The sequence below is a fragment of the Miniopterus schreibersii genome (genome assembly GCF_964146895.1).
Source record: "Miniopterus schreibersii genome assembly, chromosome: 2".
Classification (NCBI taxonomy): domain Eukaryota; kingdom Metazoa; phylum Chordata; class Mammalia; order Chiroptera; family Miniopteridae; genus Miniopterus; species Miniopterus schreibersii.
Genome location: NC_138102.1, coordinates 105,637,470 through 105,657,992, shown reverse-complemented (window position 1 = coordinate 105,657,992; position 20,523 = coordinate 105,637,470). Strand labels below are relative to the sequence as shown.

Below are 20,523 nucleotides of genomic sequence, written 5' to 3'. Positions count from 1 at the left end.
TTTCTTATTCGCAAGCAACCCCCAGGATTCCATGACTAGTTGTTTGTATTTTTACTAAGATTTGAATGTGAATCCTGTGCATAAGATATGAAAGTAAGTAATGAGTACGCTTAGCCAGCCACTCAGAATCTGCATCTAATCTGTGTATCTCAGTACAGATATGTTGTTCTCCGTAATGGTATTGTTTATTTTCACAATCAAAAATGGAGGGACTATGTAAACAGATAATCAGCCTTCTTACTGGCTAGGAAATAAAGTGATTCCATTATTTATTTTTTTATGGTCCATTCTAAAAATTGAGTATTAGGGACTTTTAAAAAAATCTCACTCTGGTCTCTTTCCACCAGGTTTCGGTTGCAATGGATGATACCCAGAAAGAGGGTAAAAATAAGTCAGAAGATGCAAAGTCTGTTCATTTTGAATCCAGCACTTCAGAGTCCTCAGTGCTATCGAGTAGTAGTCCAGAGAGTACCCTGGTAAAGCCAGAACCTAATGGGATGACCATCCTTGGTATCTCTTCAGATATGCCAGATGGTGCCCACCAAACTCCTGCTTCAGAAGCAAAGTTAGAAACTGGGCAGCCTACCAAGGTTGGATGTTTTCAGGTGACAACTACAGCAAACAAAGTAGGTCGTTTCTCTGTATCAAGAACTGAAGATAAGATCACTGAGGCAAAGAAAGAGGGACCAATGGCATCTCCTCCTTTTATGGATTTGGAACCAGCTGTTATTCCTGCTGTGATACCAAAGAAAGAAAAGCCTGAACTGTCAGAGCCTTCACATCTGAATGGTCCATCTTCTGACTTGGAGGCTGCCTTCCTAAGTAGGGATGTGGACGATGGTTCTGGTAGCCCACGCTCCCCCCATCAGCTGAGCTCGAGGAGCCTTCCTATCCAAAATCTAAGTCAGAGCCTTAGTAACTCTCTCAACTCCTCTTACATGAGTAGTGACAATGAGTCAGATATTGAAGATGAAGACTTAAAGTTAGAGCTGCGACGACTACGAGAAAAGTAAGTATGTTTTCTCCTATGAAAGAATAATGGCAGAATTAAGACTTAACTCCTGGTGCCTATATTAGTATTCTTTTCACTGCAATATGCTTATGTCTCATGTCTTTTAAAGAGAGGATGGTAGGCAAAAGCTGTTGGGTCTCTTGTACTCATAAGGATCCACAGCATTTCTAATTATAGAATTTTGTCAGCACCTTTGTGTTATTGTTGCTGTGTTATTATTTTTTAATAGCATTTTTTATCATTATTAACCTCATCTTAGCTATTTATTAGTCTACCAAATGAATCCAGTGTAGATTATGTTGGAAGGTTTTGTTGGTCATATTTGACAAACTGGATCAGAATAGCAGATTCATTACTCCTGTGTATAGCCTCAAAAGCCAGGAAATCTTTTTCTCCTAACACATCATCAACCATTTGTTGGCTGGGAGCATGCTGGATTTTGGCTTGGGTAATGGCAAGATGAGTTGACGAACTAGAATCTCAAGGTAGTAGAAGTTAGATTAAGTACATTTGGGGCAAAGATTCAAAAGTAAGTAAATACTTGAATGGAGGTTAAAGAACATGTGGTTAATTCTTGTTGAACAAAGGTGGTTTTAATATTTTTGAATTATGTTTGGTTATCTTTCATAGACATCTCAAAGAGATTCAAGACCTGCAGAGTCGCCAGAAGCATGAAATTGAATCTTTGTATACCAAACTGGGCAAGGTTCCCCCTGCTGTCATCATTCCTCCAGCTGCCCCCCTCTCAGGGAGAAGAAGGCGACCCACTAAAAGCAAAGGCAGCAAATCTAGTCGTATCAGTTCCTTGGGGAATAAAAGCCCACAGCTTTCAGGTAAAAAGCCCTGGGCCAGGTCAGCCATGGCTGTCCCATCTTTTATTTCTGTCTCCAACAATATATAACCTATTGAACATTTGTTATTTTTGTTAAACTTCGAAAGAGTTTGATTGACTTTCCTAATATCCTTACTTCCTTGAATTCTCTACTGCCCATATTTATAGTACCTCTTTTTTAGTCTGGAAGTAGACTGAGTCAATACAATGGCCTATTCCATTGTTCCATTGTAATCTATATTGCTACCTATTGGTAGTCTTCATTTATAGTTGTTATTTTTGTTTTTTATCCTCACTCTATACTTTTTCCATTGCTTTTCAGAGATAGTGGAAGGGAGAGAGAGAGAGAGAGAGAGAGAGAGAGAGAGAGAGAGAGAGAGAGAAACATTGATGTGAGAGAGACACATCCATTGACTGCCTCCCGCACACACCCCAATTAGGGCCGGGATCGAGCCTACAACTGAGGTTTGTGTCCTTGGCCGGAATCAAACCGGGACCCTTCAGTCCACAGTCCAACACTCTAACCACTGAGCCAAACCAGCTAGGGCTATAGTTTTTAAGAATAAAACATTTAGCTTTGCTTGGTAACTCATTCCTCATATTTCCCCAAACTCTTGGGCAGTTGGAAGAAAACACATTTATCTGCACTTAATATAGTTTAGGTAGGTTCCTCCTTTTAATGAATTAACTGGTCATAATTGCAACTGGGAATAATATACATTTCATATAGATACTTGAATATGTCTTAAGTGGTAATTTCCATGGTTAAAGTTTTTTTCATTTACCTATATTGGGATAAAGAATTTCCTAGTGTTTGTAACTAAAAAATAGTTAAATCATAATTTCTTGTAATAATTATGCGTCTGTTTTAGTTGTGATAGACACTTTTCACCCTTTGGTGAAATTATGGTAATGTTAACAGATAATTAGTTGAAAAGTAAAAAAATCTGAAGTAAGTTTATACTTCATGTTTGCTCTGCACATCTAATATAAATATGTTGGAGAGCAGTTGCAACTTCTTAGCAGCTTTCTTTCCATTCTCTGGAAGCTTTAGAGACCCAAACTTTTCTCTAGCACGTTAGAACCAATTCCGCAGCCAAGATACAATTATAAGGGATATTGACTAATTCAGATTCTGACCCAAATTTTGACATATTTTTTGGAGTAGACTTCTACTAGTTACTAGGGAACTGAGAAATTAGTCACTTGACTAGTGATTGAAGGTTACCTACCAAGAATAATTTTAAATATGCATTACTAGCCTTAGCTTAGGAGCTCAGCTGGTTGGAGCATTGTCCCAATACACCAAGGTTGTGGGTTCAGTCCTCGGTCAGGGCACATACAAGAATCAACCAGTAAATTCATAAATAAGTGGAACAACAAGTCAGTGTTTCTCTCTTTCTCTGTCTTTCTGTCTCTCTCCTTCCCTCTCTAAAATCAAGAAGTAAAAAAAAAAAAAAAATTTTAGCCCGCCCAGGCGTGTCTCAGTGGTTGAGCGTAGACCTAGGATCCAGGAGATCAGGGTTCGATTCCCGGTCAGGGCACATGCCCAGGTTGGGGCTCAATCAATGACTCTCTCATCATTGATGTTTCTATCTCTCTCTCTCTCCCTCTCCTTTCCTCTCTCTGAAATCAATAAAGATACATTTAAAAAAAAAAAAATTTATATGCATTACTATAGCCACCTACATCATTTTTTGACAGCATCTCTTCTGTACTTGATCTGATAAATGCTTACAAGAAAAATTAAGCAGACACTGTTTGCCAAACCTATTTGTATCATAATCCAACTCATTGTTATATAGTAGAGTAAAAAAGACAGTTGTGGAATTGCAAAATGGAATTCTTTCATATCTACTACGTATTCTAATCTTATTACTCAGCTCAGATTTGTGATCCAGCTAGGTTTTCTAAAGCTAAAAATCTTTCGGGATAGTTTCCTATAGCCCTATTAACTGTTTTCTCATGCCATTCCTCACTTCCCTTCCTGTTCATTAGTTACAGCTTTTGACCGCTTAACCACCCAATGAGACAAATTGGAGGAATAAGGACAGTGCCTACTAAGTTCATTGGGAAAGTTGTCCATGTTTCCTCATGCCACTCTATCTTCTGGCAGGTAATTTGTCTGGTCAGAGTGCAGCTTCAGACTTGCACCCCCAGCAAACCCTGCACCCTCCTGGCAACATCCCAGAGACTGGGCAGAATCAGCACTTACAGCCCCTTAAGCCATCTCCCTCCAGTGACAACCTCTATTCGGCCTTCACCAGTGATGGTGCCATTTCAGTACCAAGCCTTTCTGCTCCAGGTCAAGGTAAGAAATCAAAGCAACCATCACCTTCCAAAAACATTAAAATGGAGATGTTGCCATATCTGGGACAAAAGCCTAATGAGTAACCTATTGTTAAGGTGAGTTGGAAGACCAGTTGGCCAGAACATCGCCTGTGTGTTGTACACTTCCAAGGATTTTTTGGGCTGAAGGGGGGGGGGGGGGGGTGATTAGATTAGGTGCGCTCATTCCTCCTATCAGGTGAATTAGCTACTTTTCAAAGGATTACAGCAAAAAAGTAGGTCTGTGACCTACATAAAGGACTTATTTGGGATTTGCAATTTATGCTTTAGGACCTGAGATTTCCTGCACCTAAATTCTAAGGCGATTTAGCAGTTTCTGAAAGCTAATGCACTGGATTAGCTAGTGTAGACTTTTTTAACTTCTAAGTATGGGATTAGCATACTAACATGAATAGCCCTACAATTCAACTTTTTATATATATTATCTACTTTTCAAACATAGTTTTATTTTTTAATAATCACTCAAAACATTCCTGTAGAGGAAAGAGCATCTAGTAACCTTAAAACAAGAATTAAAAGGAGTTGGGTGTCTCGGTAGAAAAGAATGGCAAAAAATATGGATAGGTAGCTTAGGTACTTTTGTCCCAATATCACTGAAATTGGAAATTAGATGGTCTAGTCACAAGATAAATGTACTTGTTGGTAAGAGCACAAACTGGCTAGCATCATTCCCACTGTGGGAAGCTTTGGCTTTTTGCAGATGGAGGGAATTGAGGCCTAATTTTCCCATCCTGTATATTTGACCTTTCCCTAGAAGCTTGTTCTTCTGTGTGCCATTGTAGCGCATTTCACCACTCCAGCCTCAAGTTTCTAACATCTTGTAGTTGTGTTCTGTCTCCTCTCTCTCTGTTCTTCCCTGTTTCTCCCCTCCCACAGGCTGTGCGAAGTTTAACTGTGCATCTGAGCAGGTGACATTCAAACCTGGTGGCAGGAGGACCCGATTTCTGAGTACGCCCTGCTTGGCTCTTTGTGTGTAACACCTTTACTCCTTCCTCGCCCTTGTTTTTCTGCTGCTTGGATCTGCTGTTTCATGCAGTCCATTTTCATTTGTCTGTGTATCATCTACTCAGTGGCTGGCTGAACTACTGTTACCCTCAGAAGTTTGGGTCCCTATGTTAATTACAATAAAACGTATAGAAATAATAATAGGTTTCTATAAACTTCAAAATAACTTTCTGATAGAATTGCTTCTTCATTAGATCCATGACAGTTTAGATATGGTGTCAGGCTACGTATATTGTTGGGTCCTTTAGAATAATCAAAACTGGGCCCTAGCTGAGTAGCTCGGTTGGTTAGAGCATTGTCCCTATGCATATCAAGGTTGTGGGTTCAGTCTCTGGAGAGGGCACATACAGTAGTCAACCAATGAGTGCATAAATAAGTGGAACAATAAATCAATATTTCTGCCTTTTCTCCTTCTTCTCTCTCTAAAATCAATCAATAAATTTTTTTTTAAAAAAAGAAAGAATAATGAAGACTAAACTTCAGACCTATTCAGTACTGCCCCTTGCTTTGGCATTAGAAGTGACAGAGCATGTGGACCACTGGTGCACTTAGATCCTGGCAGCAGGTAAAAGTTATACCCTATTTTTTAGAGGAGGTCAGAATCTTTTTCTGGTCATTTAAGCCTAACCATCTATTAGTTGAAAGATGCTAGAATTTCTTCATTGAATCCTTTCACCACCACCACCTTCTAACTTCGTAAAATCAGATATTGAAAGGGTTTCAGTGTAGTTACTCTCATAAAGCATTAATTCTGTTAAAGACCAAACCCCAGCACCTGCAAGTAAAAATGGTCTTTTTAACTTGATTGCTGAGATTTCCCAGCTTTCTTCTTAAACACAAGACACAATAGCAAGTCACCCAACCTCTCCAGCCCATCTTTCCCATCTGGGAAATGAAGATGATGCCTGTCTTCTAGGGCTGTTGTACAAATCAGATAAAATCACATATGTGGAAACGGGCAGCACTGGGGAAGCACATCATTTTCCTTTGATTGGCTAATAAACGTAAATTGAAACAAAATTTAAAAAACAAAAGTAGGGCTCAAGTAGAAAACCTTTGTTAGAGCTTGAATAAAGATCTCTGTTAAGGCCTCAAACTTCTGATGTGGTTATTGAAGTGCTTTTTAAATGCATGTGCTAAGGCCATCACTGTTTCTGAGTATGGTTCAGAGGTCCTTGGGCCTCTCATATCACTAGCCCTGAGCTATGTAACAGGGTGTGGGAGGCATTACCCAGTTTGATAGTTTTCCAAGCATGTGTGATTTTTGAGCATTCAGATCACTAACTCTATGGTTAAACTAGGCTGGACCAAGCATATTAGCATCCTGACATTTACATAAGCATTTAATTTCTATGTCCAGCTAGAAAGATGAAAAGACACTAATAGTAGGAGACAAGTGTTATACAGCCTGAACTGTCTGCAAGGGAAGAAAGAGAACCAAGGCTTTTTTGTAAAGTATAATGTGACAGGTACCACTTCAGATTAATTCAGTAAGTTATCACACTCTTAAAGGTAGGTGGTATTACACTGTTGTTCAAATGAAAGTGTTTAGAAATAGTAAATCTTATCACTTCCTTTTGGGTCTAAAATGAGACCATATTTGTTGAGGGTACATCCTTATGTATCTTACAAGCCTTGGTGAACAAATTACAGGAGGCAGATTTAAAGCAAATGTGGAAAGAAAAACCAGGTGCTTATAGGCATAGAGGTCTTACTAGTTTGGGATATGTTATTTTATGCTCTCAAAATAGATAATGGTTTGGAAGCATGGCTTGCCTTAATGCTTTATTTATGTTCAAAAGTTGCTTGTTTTCCAGATACTTTTAAAGATCTTTCCAGAGGGAAAAGCATTAATGTGTATGCCTAGGATATGGAAATATATTAGCCAATTTAAAATAAGTGAAAACTGTAACAATGGTAATATCTATCAGCCTACTGTGGTAGAATTGCTAATGCATTTAATTGAATGCTTTTTAACAACCCAGCAGGAGAAACAGAAAGCGGGACAGGGTCAATGGAAAGACTGCTTGGGTATTTGAAATTCAAGCAGTGAGATCTGAGAGACTGGAGTTCCTCCCCTCCCAGAACCTTAATGCAGGACATTACATTCCTCTTCTAAATACAGAGATTGGGTGTGGAAATCCAACTTCTGTCAGCCAGGTACCACAGTCCATCAGATAACCAAGTTAAAGCTAACAGCCAGTAAGGTACATCCCATAGAACTACATCTGTGGCAAGCGCTCCAGGTCCTACCAGTCTGTCTCCCCTCCTGCTTTCTCTTGCTGGGACTTTGTGTGCTGTTTGGAGATTCTAAATATTTTACACTGATGTTTCTTTATTTTTAACACATTGCTCTCTCTTTGTGCTTCAGGGAAGATGGTGAAAAAAGTCTGTCCTTGCAACCAGCTCTGTAGTAATTATCTTTTTTTTCTGTTACTTTTGGTCCTTGATCGCAAAGCCTGTTATCCATGAGTTCTTTGAACCTTGAAGCCTCACAACTCCCTAATTCCCAAATTCCATCTCTCTAGTTCTGCACCCTTTTCTAATATATTCTTTAACATGCTTATTTGCTGACCACTGGCTATCCTTCCAGATTAAGAAATCACCTCATAGTCAGTGTTTTCAGTAATAACCCCCTGTGAGTCTTACCTCTTTGACAGTTATGATTTGATAAGCCCATGGATCTGTACAGAGAGATCAAGGATTCTTGACTCCTTTGGGAAAGAATTCGTTAGTCAACAAGTATGTGCCAGCCACTGGAAAATCAGCAGTGGTTAAAGCATACAAGTACCCATACCTCCATGTCTGCTAGGTTGGTGAGGTGAAAAGTACAACTTTGTAGAGTTTGGCTTCTTAGATTGGTGGCTTCTCATTAAGGTGTAGACAGTTCAACCCCACAGGCCCCCTAGAGTCTAGTTCAACCAGGAAACGCTCTTCTTGGGATATACTGTGCAGTAAGTTGTGGCTACTAATAGGTTATTGTTACTAGGATCTGGCGGCATGGGGTGAAGAAAATGTGTTACTGCAGGAGAAAATTGCAAAACAGGTTTGGGTGGTTCAGCATACACTACTTTTGAGAGCTTTTCAGCAGAACCGAGAAAAGTTTAGAGGTTAGTCAGTATACTCTGGAAGGCACACAGTGTTCTCAGAAATATCTGTATTACAAGTGTTCTTAAACACTTTATTACTAAAATGGACTAAATGCACTACATGTTCTTCTAGTTTTTATAGTCAACTTTTCCCAGTTTATTTCTGATTAGAAAGGGATGTGTTTGTTTCCTTCTTTAATGGGAAAGCCTTTTTTCAGAAGCCAGAATAAGGTCAGCTGTATGGTTGACTCTCCCTCAGGGTATAAACCTCACTGTCAGAATCCAGTATTGTGCAATATAGATTAAAATGAGAAATGAGATTTGGTTATAAAGGGGCCTCACAGCATGAAAGGTGACAAGCATGAGACTCAAGAGGTGGGACTCCCAGCATGAGCTTTGTGAGTAAGCCGTGTTCACCTTGACAGAGCTTCTCGTATTTGGCTTTGACAGCTCTGCTCACTTGGGATAGTTTCTGGTTTTTGTTTGTCTCACTTGCCATCAAGCTCACCAGGCAATAATCATTCAAGCGGGATGGTAGTCCTCATGCATGTGGTACGGCTTGCCTTCTGGATTTCACCATCATGACTGCCATCCTCTCTGCCTCTGCCTCCCATTCCACCACTGTCTCGCTCTGGCTAGAGGAAGGCTGTTTCCTGTGCCATAGGGGAACTTGCTCTTCCCTTTACACTGTATGTGCAAGAGCAGTCCCCTGGGCTCCCGTGGGCACTGAGAAGGGAGCTAGCACACACTGCAGTAGTTCCAAGTCTTGCCTTGGTAGTAAGAAGCATGTGACCTTCCCCTGCAGCTTCACCTCCGACTTAGCTGTTTCCCAAGTGCAGACATGCTTGTGTGCCATCCCCTGGGTTGTGTGGTATAAACTTGGCCAGCAATGGATCCTAAAGGGCTTCTCTATGGCAGAGTTGCTTCAGGTGTGCTGCTGTGCTCTGGTGCTGCTTTGACCTTGAAAGCAGGAAAATGTCTGCATCTATTTAGCCCCCACCACTACTGGGATATGTTAAGACCTAGTGGCTCACAGCTTACTTAGTAGCTTTTATTTATTCTGCAGCAAATGTGAAATCTGGTAAGAAGGTGGGGTGAGGGTAAACAAACAAGACCATGACTCTTCTCTCCCTCTTCCCTAAAACTCGCCTCTTCGCATAAATCTTCAGTGTGCCCTCCAGCAGAGCCCAAATCAGGCAGGACACAGACTCCTTTCTTTCTCATTAAACCATAGAAATAGAATTCCTTCATCCTACTGCGAAGCTTCCTCCTCCCTCTTGCACCCCTACCTCAGCTGAATGTTCCCGTTGCTTCCACATGAGAGTGCTTGCTCTTCTGGTGGGGTGTGGGGTGGAAGGGCTGAGAATCCTTGAACCAGTTGAAACAGGTCATCTTCAGGAAAAGCATGCTCTCCTGGAGATGAAAGATTCAGGCACACAGTAAACCTTCCTCACAAGTAATCTTGGTTCTTCACTCAGGAAATTGCAAGAGGTTGAAGCCTTCATTCCTCCCAGGTTTATGTTTACAAATTTGGGTTTATGGGTCTAGGTAAAAAAGTTCTCTTTAAACAGAGCATGTGTTTCTTTTACCACCTCTTTCTAGTAAAGAATGGCTAAAGATTCTGGCAGTGTCACATGGTTTGGGAACCCTGTCTTTTCCTGGGCCACATACCTCTCTCTGCATTTCTGTAACTCCTACTTGACCAGTGCTCAAGAAATCATCTTGTTTTGCCCTGTGTTCTGCAACACTCTAGAGCAGCTAGCCTCCTTGACCATACCACACTTCCCTCAGCAGTGCAATGCTGGAAACGATCACTGGCAGTAAGTTTCAATACCCTGAGATTCTATGTGAATGGGCTGAAAGAAGTCCCTGCCCTCTGGGCCGACCATCGTCCTGAGTTCTTTAGCCTAACCTGCAGCTCCTGAAGAGAATCTGGTTTCATTACCCTGTTGTGGCAAAACATTTGGCTAAATAAGACCTTGGAATCTTCCTTTCTTGCATGGCTTCCCAATCCATCCTCTCCCCATTCTGTGGCTTGCCATTCATCATTCTGTGAAGCTTTTCCTGTTCATTAAATTGTAACCCAAACACCATGTAATGGTTATATTCTGTTGCTTCTTCTAACTCTAGGGACCAGCAGCACAAACACTGTTGGGGGAACAGTGAACAGCCAGGCCGCCCAAGCTCAGCCTCCTGCCATGACTGCCAGCAGGAAGGGCACATTCACAGATGACCTGCACAAGTTGGTGGACAATTGGGCCCGAGATGCCATGAATCTTTCAGGCAGGAGAGGAAGCAAAGGACATATGAATTACGAGGTAAGTTTTCCCCTTTTGCCATTTTTCTAATCTGTCAGTGTCACTTAGCACATCTGAGTTGGAGATGATATGAATGACCTGGACTAGTGCTTGACATTTCAGGCTGTGACCTTCTTTAGCAGCTCATTAATTTTAACACTTAGAAAAACAAGGCAAAAATCACCCAGGTACCCTTTTATTTTTCCTTCCCTGACTCCTTTGCTTCCTATTGGTTAACTCAATTTTTTCTTCTCTTTTCTGCCCTGAACTGCGTGCCCGCACATACACGCACACATGACACCCCCCCAGTAACAGTCAGAATGGTTACTCTCACCCACTGGGAAGTGTGAAGTGCCATTAATAATTATTATGAAAGGTTTTGTAAGATTTGAACAGTCTCAGTTGTAAAATTACATTTTAGTACTGCCCGTTTCACATTCAGGTATGTTATGCCCACACCACATGTTACAATGCGTTGTTTTGTTTTCAGGGCCCGGGCATGGCAAGGAAGTTCTCCGCACCTGGTCAACTGTGCATCTCCATGACCTCAAACCTGGGTGGCTCTGCCCCCATCTCTGCAGCATCAGCTACCTCTCTAGGTCACTTCACCAAGTCTATGTGTCCCCCACAGCAGTACGGTTTTCCAGCTCCTCCCTTTGGCACTCAGTGGAGTGGGACAAGTGGCCCCGCACCACAGCCACTTGGGCAGTTCCAGCCTGTGGGAACTGCCTCCTTACAGAATTTCAACATCAGCAATTTGCAGAAATCCATCAGCAACCCCCCAGGTTCCAACCTGCGGACCACTTAGTCAGACCTAGAGATATTAACTGAGTAGATTTGGGGGCAGGAAAGAGAGTGCTGAGTGGTTGGGGGGGAAGGGGAAGTAGCCTATGTACTAACTACTAGTGCTGCATTTAACTGATTATTTCTTGCCAGAAAGGAACATTTTTAATACCGCTTAGAGCCCTCAGAATGGAGAGTCTTCCTCCCTCTTCACCTTTCGTTAGAGTGGGACAGGAAGGAAAGAGCAGCTTTCTTGTGGTGGGGCAGCTTCAAATTGTGCTTCCTGTTTACCTGTATCCCAGTGAGGGCTAGGAAAGAGAAAGGCTTTTATCAGGAAGCTCTTAGAGGGCTTAAGGGAAAACCAGACCCCATCTGTATTTTCAACTGGGTGGAGCTCTTAATTTTGGTACCCACCCCAAGACGCTTATTCCCTCAAGAATCTAAGCCACGAGACAAAAAAAAGTATTGGGCTCTCTTCTACCCTGTTCCCCCACCCAACCCCCACTCTTTTCCCTTTCTTTTCTTTTTATTCTCTCTTTAGAACCCAGTGAAAAACACCAGGAGACTGAGGTTTCAACCTTTCTTATGATAGGTCATTAGTGCTTTAAGCAAATGATATTAGCAGCTTTGACTGCAGTGTTAGCAATTAGGAAAAAAGTTCCCTGCGGACATGTAACTTTACCATCAGTTTTGATGTGGAAACACTGTGATATATAAATGTTGTTGGACAACAGTAGTTTTAAGATGAAAATATGAAAGGTTTAAAAGGTTGGGAAAAAAGCTAGCTCTGTCCTTTACTTATTGAGACACTTTAACTTTTTTCTTTGTATTTCCATTGTATTAGATAAATAAATGTGAATGTAAAATTGTATAAATTACGTACTTGAATACTTCTGTTCTCCCAGTATTGCTTGCTGGATATTTTAGTGCCTTGGACTTCTATTGCTTTTGCCATTAGCATCAACTTCTCATCAGACCCCAGATCAGCAAAGGGCATGTGGAAGGAAATCTAAGGTCCATGTGACCCCAGCAGTGGGTTATGCCAAAGGGAAATTGAGAGAGTGATTTAAGTCATTCAACAATTTTGTCTAGAGCAGGTGTAAGATGAGCGGGGTGAGAAGTTAAGTTGACATCAGTGGTTGAAAGCAGAAAGTTCTGTTTCAGGAACAGTGATAAGGGGTGCTATAACAAAACTGGGCAATTTAAAAGATTAAAGGTGGTGTGTGATAAGTGAAAGAAAAAGACTAAAGAGTGGGACAACAAACTTGTTTTGAAGGTATGTGATGCCTGGCCAGTGGATGCCATATAAGCCTTACTCATTTGAGCTGGGCTTGAACAGATCTAGAAGAAATGGCTGGACTTGGGAAGCGGGAGGGGCCGATTTTGAAGTTGGGAAACGTGATAGTGAAGTGTCACAGATGGAGAAAGTTGCTCTAAGAAAAACTGTTTGGATTGCTTTCCTCTTGTTGCAAATGTGCCGAGCATTTCTCAGCTTGGGGTACTGTATTTTTGTGGGAAGTGGACCCACGTCTGAATTAGGCACTGTAGGAAAGGATGCTCATTCTTCCTGCTCTTCTGTGTAATGTCCCGATGGTTGCAGGATCATAATCTGTTGTGCCACCTTTATTTCTGCAATTGCAGCTGATATTCTCACATTTCATATTAACAAATACTCTCCTTAAGTAATAACTGCAACCAACCAGTATTATTCAGTGCTATGCCTAGTTGTAATGGGCAGTTCTATTATTTTCAGAGCTTTCAGGAAATACTCTCCTAATTGGCTATGTTGGGGTCTCTATTATCTCTGAAGATGAGGGGAAAGCTAGGATTCTTACAATTTTTTGGGTGCTTCCTGTCTTGACTCTTGAGTTGGGAAATTGACATATTTCCAACCTCTTACCCACCTCAACAGCACATCCCAGGAATCACCACAACAAGAAGAGCCTGGCTGGCTCTCCTATCCTGTTGTTCTTTCATGGGCACTGTTTCTTTAAGTTAGCCTAGGCCCCAAAGATGCAAATGAAAGCTGAAGGTCTTAGGAAGGTAGAAATGGAAAGGGCAGGGGTTCCAAGCCCTCCTTCAAAATCGTTCACTTATTCATTCTCCACGTATAATTCCTGGGGAGATGCTAAGAGTAAGGATAAAAGAACGTGGCCAAGTAAATGAGAAACAGACCACCTATGATGAATGAAACAATACTTTCTGCTAGAGAAACAAGCAAACCAAATGCAGCACATTGTTTGTTATTTTGGTTTAATAATTTTAGGATGTCTTCACTCACAAAAAAGTAAGAACTGGTTTTATTTACTGTTGATTTTTTTCCCTCCTGTGGATGAAATAACAAGCCTAGCAGAATGAACTAGCTACTGAAATGTTTAAATTATTTTTGTGTTAATAGTACACTTTGAGTATCTTTTTTCACATTAAAACCTTTCTGAATTATAAATGTTTTCCTTGCGTTATTTAACAATGTGTACTGTTTTAAAAAATGAATAAACAATTCAAACCTTGGGTTTCTCCGCAGCCGTTAATTGTACATTTTGCACTAACTCTGGGTGTGGCGCTTCTTGTAAGATTGCGCTTCGTGCTTCAGTTTGTAACCTTTGTAGACTTATTTAATGAAACCATTCAAATAAACCAAACTTGCTTTTGTTGAGTTGTGGGGTTTCATTTCCAGCCAATTCCTTTTTCATCATTTCATTAGCTCTGTTTTCTGTGCAGTTTATAACTGGAGTCCTAACTTCAAGAACCTTTTCTAGTGGCAATTCTGACCTGAATTAAGGTTATGCTGCAGACAAAGATATTTATTCTGATATTTATCCTTTGATAGTAAGGACATCAAAATCAAAAGACGGGTATATGACCAAGTCTGCACAAGAGGTGAGGTAAAAGGGGAATCTGAGTGAGCCACACTGCCTCTTCACTTTCCCAAGGACTAGAAGTGGATGGCTGCCTTCTGTTCTCTGAGTTCCTTGCCCCAGGCTCCCAGCTTCCCACAAGTGGGTGTTACACAGAAGAATAAAAGCCTTGGCTTCAAGGTGAAAGGTACAGCCCAAAACAAAATGCACCTTAAAAAGTAAACTGGCAAACTCATTACTTGAGGGAAAGAATTACGAAACATCTAAGCATGATGGAAAAACAGTTTATGTTAAGGGGGTTATATCACATCTGAAATGGGGAAATATAAGCAGCTACTTATATTTCTTATTTTGTTACCAAGTAGTAATGGACTTATTTTGCGCTCTTGAAATGCCTTTTCTCTGGCCTTAGATCAGTTTCCGTAATTAAACGAGATTATCATGGATGAGATCACAGCCTGGATGATGCGCAGGAGTAAAACACCACTCCGGGCTTTGTTCTCAGCGTGATGCACTGGAACTTGGAGCCCTCTTGTGAAAGAAGGCAGAGATACTCAGTAATTTCATGTAGGTAGTTGTTAAAAGTTGGTGCTTAGTGGTATGGCTTATATTACTTTCAGCCACTGGTGATTCCTAAAAGTTCTGTTTTTATTAAGATAACAGGAATAAATAATGAAGAGCCTCAGAAGCCCAAGAAACGGTATTTAATCTCCCCAAAGCCTACTGCAGTGTGCCACAAGCTTTTTTAAAGTTACTTGTTTTCCAGCTGCTCAGTCTTATCTGCAGTAGGCTCTAGTAGTCAAATCCTCTGGAAAAGTTCAGAATGAAGCAAGGTAAATCCTTGGAAATAAAGCTCATTCCCTAGGAATGATGAACAATTTCATGGCCAAAAAACAGTTTTCTAAAAGTCCCTCTATGACAGTCTGGTGACGTGACCTGAGCCTCTGTTAAGAAGGATCCAGTTTCCTTTTCTTCGTGTCCTGGTTCTTCCTATAGGGATCACAGCTTCCTATAAAGAAAAAGCGGTTAAAATATAGCTGCCATGATTTTAAAGTAAACTCACAGCTAGTAATTTCTGAATTGTATTATTTAATGATCCTAATTTAAACTAAAAACCTAAGAATGAAAATTGTTAGGAAGAAGACATCCCTCTTTTAACTCTAGACCAAGTTGCAGTAATCATGATGGGTCCACTTTGCACAGGAAAAACTCTTAATGCAGTTATGCTTAAGCTTCCCACTAGGACCCCAAAGAAAAAGCTCTGGCTCAAACCAGTTACCTTCTATTTTCTTACACTGCTATTCCTCTGTCACCTGCCCAATTTTTTTCAATGGCATGCCATTCCACCTTTAAAATTCATAGAATTAAACCCAGGTTATCCCTCCAACTTTTGTTCCTAAATCACTTTGCTACCTGTTAGGTGTTGGTTAACGTTGGGAGTGTGGAGGTGCCAAGTTTCAGATTTTGCTTGTGGGTTCTGGTGGCAAAGGCTTTGTGGGGTCCTGCTCCGGGTCACCATCTGGTTCTTTAGGACTGGTGTGGCAACACTCTGCTGTGGTTCTGGTATAGACAAGTGCTTGGCAACACTGTCTCCTGCATCTGGAGTCATATCCCACATTTCAAAACTGTCTGCAAGGACAGAGATCACAGGAAAATGTATCAACAAACAAGGAAGTGTTCTCACATAAAGCACTGGAAAACCAGGTCATAAGAAATCCCATGCCATGAGTGCCCTGTGGTAGTTTTTAGAATTTCCCTGTCCCCAACCCTTAAAAGTACACTGAAGCTTCTGTTAGGTTAGGATAGTAGAGGAGCTGAACTTGTGCTACCAGACAGAACTACCATCAGTCCACTCTGGGTCCTCTTTTTCCTAAAGCTTCATGGGGTTACAGAACAGAAAGGGTTTTTATGCCTCTTTTAAAATGCATTTGTAACTACCCCTGGTATCCGGCACAGTAACGTGCAAGCATCTCACAAGTATTTCCTGATTAATACTTAGCATCCCTTTAGCACCGACTGACCTGCAGGGAAGTCTTTCTCGGTGAGTGGTTCCACACCAACAGCTACGGGAGTGCTGTGCTTCACGGGAGGCGCCGGTGGCTCTGCTACAGTTAGTTCACACACAGGGAGACCGGAGAACGCAGTCGTTAGTGGGAGCAGCCTCAGAAGTGCAAAGCTGCCTAGGGTTATACTGGTTCCTGGCACAGCCAGTAGCAGAGTTCAAGATTCCTAAGTCCCAGTCCTACCTACAGATCTGTATGAGGTTTAAAATAAACTTTCTCCTCCACCCTTCACCCCCAGGGACTTCAGCAATGGTTTGGAAGCTAAAGATCCAGAATAATTCTTAGTAAGAACATCCTCACACAGTAAGTTGTGTTGTTTTTCCCCTACATTAATTTCAGCCTCAGTGCTGAGGGGATATTAATGAAAGCAAATCCTCTATCAACTTCATAATCTTAGGGGGAAGCTGGGCAAAAATCCAATTGATTTGGGATTAGCCCTTCCTGTTTCTACTCTCTAGGAAAGACTCCAAAAATAACCTCTATCTATTCCCACTGAATCTGGACTGAAATAAACAAGTTCACAGATAAATAATTGTCAAAAGCCGCCATTACCTTCAAACTCAGATTTGCCTTATATTCAAGGATAGCTCAGAAAGGCTTTGTCACACAGAGACAAAGTAACTGAAGCAAAAAAACCTCTGTACCATGAAATTTGCTAGTTCCAGGTTTGGTTAAGGCCCATTTCCTCCACCCTACCCCCATAAGATTAGTGTCTTTAGAAATGGGGAAATACACAGCAGGATTTCACTATCTTAACTTTTTGGACTCATCTATCCCATGTGTAACTTGAGGGAAGTGTACTGAGCTCCGGTTTGGACCTAACCACACTGTGCTGCAGAGGATCAGGGTAATCAGTCAACGAGCCTTCCCTGGGGTACAGAGTACACCCCCTGGGGCCTCTGCTCCCATCCTCACAAACCCTGATTCTTTTCAACGGATGGAGCAGATTGTTGAACTTGCTGCTGTTTCTCCATTTGCTCCCGGAACTGCTGCTGCAACTGTTTCTGCCGGAGCTTCCGCTGGTAAGTGGCATCGCTCCCTGCAGCAGAGGAAGCCAGGCTTCTGCATCAGAAGAGCAACAAGGTGGGAGTGAGTTCCTGAGTTAACTGAATAAACAATACACAGCTCCCGAGGGGGCACTCAAACCAACTTGCTGGCTCTGGAGGAAGAAATGGAAATAATAGACTCCATGAGACGGCAGAAGAGGAAAAGCAAGAAACTGAGGCCCTTACCGGGAGCTGCTGTCCTTACTGCCCTGCATCACAATGTGGGGATCATCTGAGTGGCTTGGTCTGCTAGGGGAGGTGACCTCCTGTGGTTTTGTGGGTCCCAGAGCCACGTTCTGTCGGCAGCTGCTGTATCTCGCTTGTTCCACAGATGGTTCAAAATCTTGTCTCTTTGCTTTAGTTAAATCCACTTCAAGAGGCAACTAATAAGGGAAGAAGGGGGAGGGAGGGATAACTTTCTCCAACTGCTCTTCCCTTCCCTTCTTTTCCCCGCCTTAAAGGTCTAGAGTCCTAGAAAAGAGCATTTGACAATCCTCTATGCATCATGCCTCCTAGGTCCTGAGAAGCTACGACAAAAGATCCAACGCTTCAAGTAATATCTTTAATAACATGAGGAGTAAAAGAGTTTCATTTTCTACTTTATACTGGTCAGTATTAATGAAATTTTGATAAAAAGGAACCTTATTTTAGTTTTGATTTAGGGCAAATGATCTGTAAAATCTAATTTTAATCTTTTCTTGGCAACTGAATGTCTGGTGCTGTCTTTTTACCTTTTTTTTAAAATGGAAATTATCACAGTCTTTGTGAAAGGAGGCCTACACCTTCTCTGCCCTTTCTGCCAGAACTGCCCCCTTCAAATACAACACTCATCACGGAAAAAACCTCAGGTACACTAAAGACATCATTAAGTGTCCTTCAGCTGACAGGAAGAAAAAACGTGGGGTTGTTCCTGCATCTGGCCAAATGAGAGAAGACTGTATTTCATGGCACAGGGCAAATTGTTTTATTTCCAAGCCATGAGCACTACAGAAACCCAGAGCTTTCACTTGGAAGAACTTCTCTCCCAATTCATAATATGGATACTGATACAATAATTGAAAATTAGGGATTGGGTTGACTACATTTTGATAAAGATAACCTGAAAATGAAAATTATACTGTGAAATTTCTTATCTAAATGGGAAAGTAAATGAATAGGTTAAAAAGAAATGAGCTTATGCTACAACATGAGTTGAGGACCTTATGCTAAGTAAAACAGGCAGTCACAAAGGACAAATATGTATGATTCAATTTATCTGAGGCACACAGAGTAGTCAAAATCAGACAGACGCCCAGCCGATTTGGCTCAGTGGTTAGAGCATTGGCCCATGGACTGAAGGGTCTCAGGTTCAATTCCAGCCAAGGGCACGTATCTTGGTTGCAGGCTTGAACCCCAGCCCTAGTCAGGGCGCAAGCAAAAGGCAACCAATCGATGTGTCTCTCTCACACCGATTCACATTGACGTCTCTCTCTCTCCCTTCTACTCTCTGAAAAGCAATGAAAAAAATATCCTCGGGTGAGGATTTAAAAAAAAAAAATCAGAAAGTGGACTGGTGGTTGCCAGCGGCTGTAGGATCGGGGAATGAGGAGCTATTACTTAATGATAGTTTCAGTTTTATAAAAAGAAAGAATTATAGAGATAGATGGTGGCAATGATTGCACAATGTAATGAATGTATCTAATACCACTGAACTGTACACCTTTAAATGGTTAAGATGGTAAATTCTGTTACATATATTTTACCATAATAAAAAAATTTTGAAAAAATAAGAAATGAGCTTGGAAAAAAATTAAAAAGACTGACAATGCTAAGTGCTATTAAGGATATGGAACAACTGGATCTCTGATACACTGTAATGTGGGAGTGTGAATTAGGACACCATCCTGAAAAACTGGAAGACTCTACTAAAACTAAGTGTATGCCTATCCTCTGGCCTGACCCAGTAGTTCCCCAGATAAATGACTGTGTGTGTGCACCAAAAGACATGTACAAGAATGCTAACAGCAGCCCTATTGAAAACAACAAAATGCTACAAAAATCTCAAAGGTCTATGAAAGTCAGAATGGGAAAGAACTGTGGGAAACTCATGCGATAGAAAAGTACACAGCAATGAAAAGGCTAAATGCAACCTGAATGAACCTCATAAACATGCTGAATAAAAGCCAGACACAAACCTGTTTGATTTCAAAAAATGCAAAACAGTCAAAACTAATATTTGTTGTGTGACTTTCCTTGGTAGTGATGAGAAGGGGAGGGATGGGCAGTGCCTGCGGGGGACACAAGTGAGACTTCTGGGATACTGGAAATGTTTTGTCTTGATTCAGACACTGGTTATATGCATGTGTATAGTTTTAGAATTCATCAAGCTGAAACTTTTATGATATGTGCACTTGTCTACATGTCTCTATGTACTTTTTAATACTTCAATCAATTTTTATAAAGCTCAAACTATACAATTCCATTTATATAAAGTTCAAAAACAGGAAAAAAAATAGCTGTGGCAGTGTTGCTCAGCTGGTTGAGCATCGTTCTGTGCACCAAAAGGTCCCTGGTTTGATTCCCCTTCAGGGCACATGCCCAGGTTGTGGGCTCGATCCACAGTCAGGTGTGTGTGGGAGGCAACCAATTGATGTTTCTCTTTCACATTGATGTTTCTCTCTCTCCCTCTCCCTTCCTCTCTCTCTAAAATCAATAAAAACGTATTTTTAAAAAAACACACAGGAAAAAATAATCTATGAAGCTAGAAATCAGAGAAAAGTTAGGACAGTAGTTACTTTTGAAAAGACGAAGTCAAGGTAGTGAACGGGAGGGGGAAATGGGATGGATTCTGGGTCACTGGTAGTGTTGTGTTTCCCTACTGGGGAAGCAAATGTGTTCACTTCTAAAAATTCATCAGGCTGTGCCATATGGTTTATGCAGTTTTCGGTGTATATCTTGTACATCATTTAAGAACGTCATTTAAAAAAAAAAAAGAGCAGAAAAGAAATAGAGTGATGTCAGCAAAATGGTAGACCACGAAGCTCCAGGCCCTCCTCCCTCTTCAGAGACACTGAATTAACAGCAATGTACAGACTAGGATACCTTTGTGAGAACTCCAATGACCAGTTTAGAAGCTATAGCACTGAGTCCAATGTACGACTGAGACAAGATTCCAGCTCCTACACAAGAAAAAGCTAAAAAAGTTCATCA

General features: G+C 41.2%; 2 protein-coding genes across 20 annotated transcripts in view; one reads left to right on the top strand and one right to left on the bottom strand.

The window, feature by feature from the left end:
• The window catches only part of WNK1 (WNK lysine deficient protein kinase 1), a 146,583-nt gene extending 132,560 nt beyond the window's left edge, over positions 1-14,023 (top strand). For 9 of the 12 annotated variants that reach the window (XM_081127948.1, XM_081127940.1, XM_081127946.1 and 6 more), the window contains 5 exons: positions 348-1,009; positions 1,643-1,845; positions 3,961-4,155; positions 10,418-10,605; positions 11,075-14,023. In XM_081127948.1, coding sequence (XP_080984074.1) covers positions 348-1,009; positions 1,643-1,845; positions 3,961-4,155; positions 10,418-10,605; positions 11,075-11,392 — 1,566 coding nt within the window. In that variant the 3' untranslated portion in view covers positions 11,393-14,023. Of the gene's footprint in view, positions 1-347; positions 1,010-1,642; positions 1,846-3,960; positions 4,156-5,069; positions 5,163-7,569; positions 7,612-10,417; positions 10,606-11,074 lie in introns of all 12 variants that reach the window. The other 3 variants (XM_081127944.1, XM_081127937.1, XM_081127941.1) reach the window with 3 other exon arrangements.
• Positions 13,618-20,523, bottom strand: part of RAD52 (RAD52 homolog, DNA repair protein) — a 32,872-nt gene continuing 25,966 nt past the window's right edge. For all 8 annotated transcript variants that reach the window (XM_081127952.1, XM_081127950.1, XM_081127954.1 and 5 more), the window contains 5 exons: positions 17,521-17,717; positions 17,208-17,350; positions 16,247-16,330; positions 15,639-15,854; positions 13,618-15,234 (listed from right to left, as the gene is read on the bottom strand). In XM_081127952.1, coding sequence (XP_080984078.1) covers positions 15,173-15,234; positions 15,639-15,854; positions 16,247-16,330; positions 17,208-17,350; positions 17,521-17,717 — 702 coding nt within the window. In that variant the 3' untranslated portion in view covers positions 13,618-15,172. The remainder of the gene's footprint in view (positions 15,235-15,638; positions 15,855-16,246; positions 16,331-17,207; positions 17,351-17,520; positions 17,718-20,523) is intronic.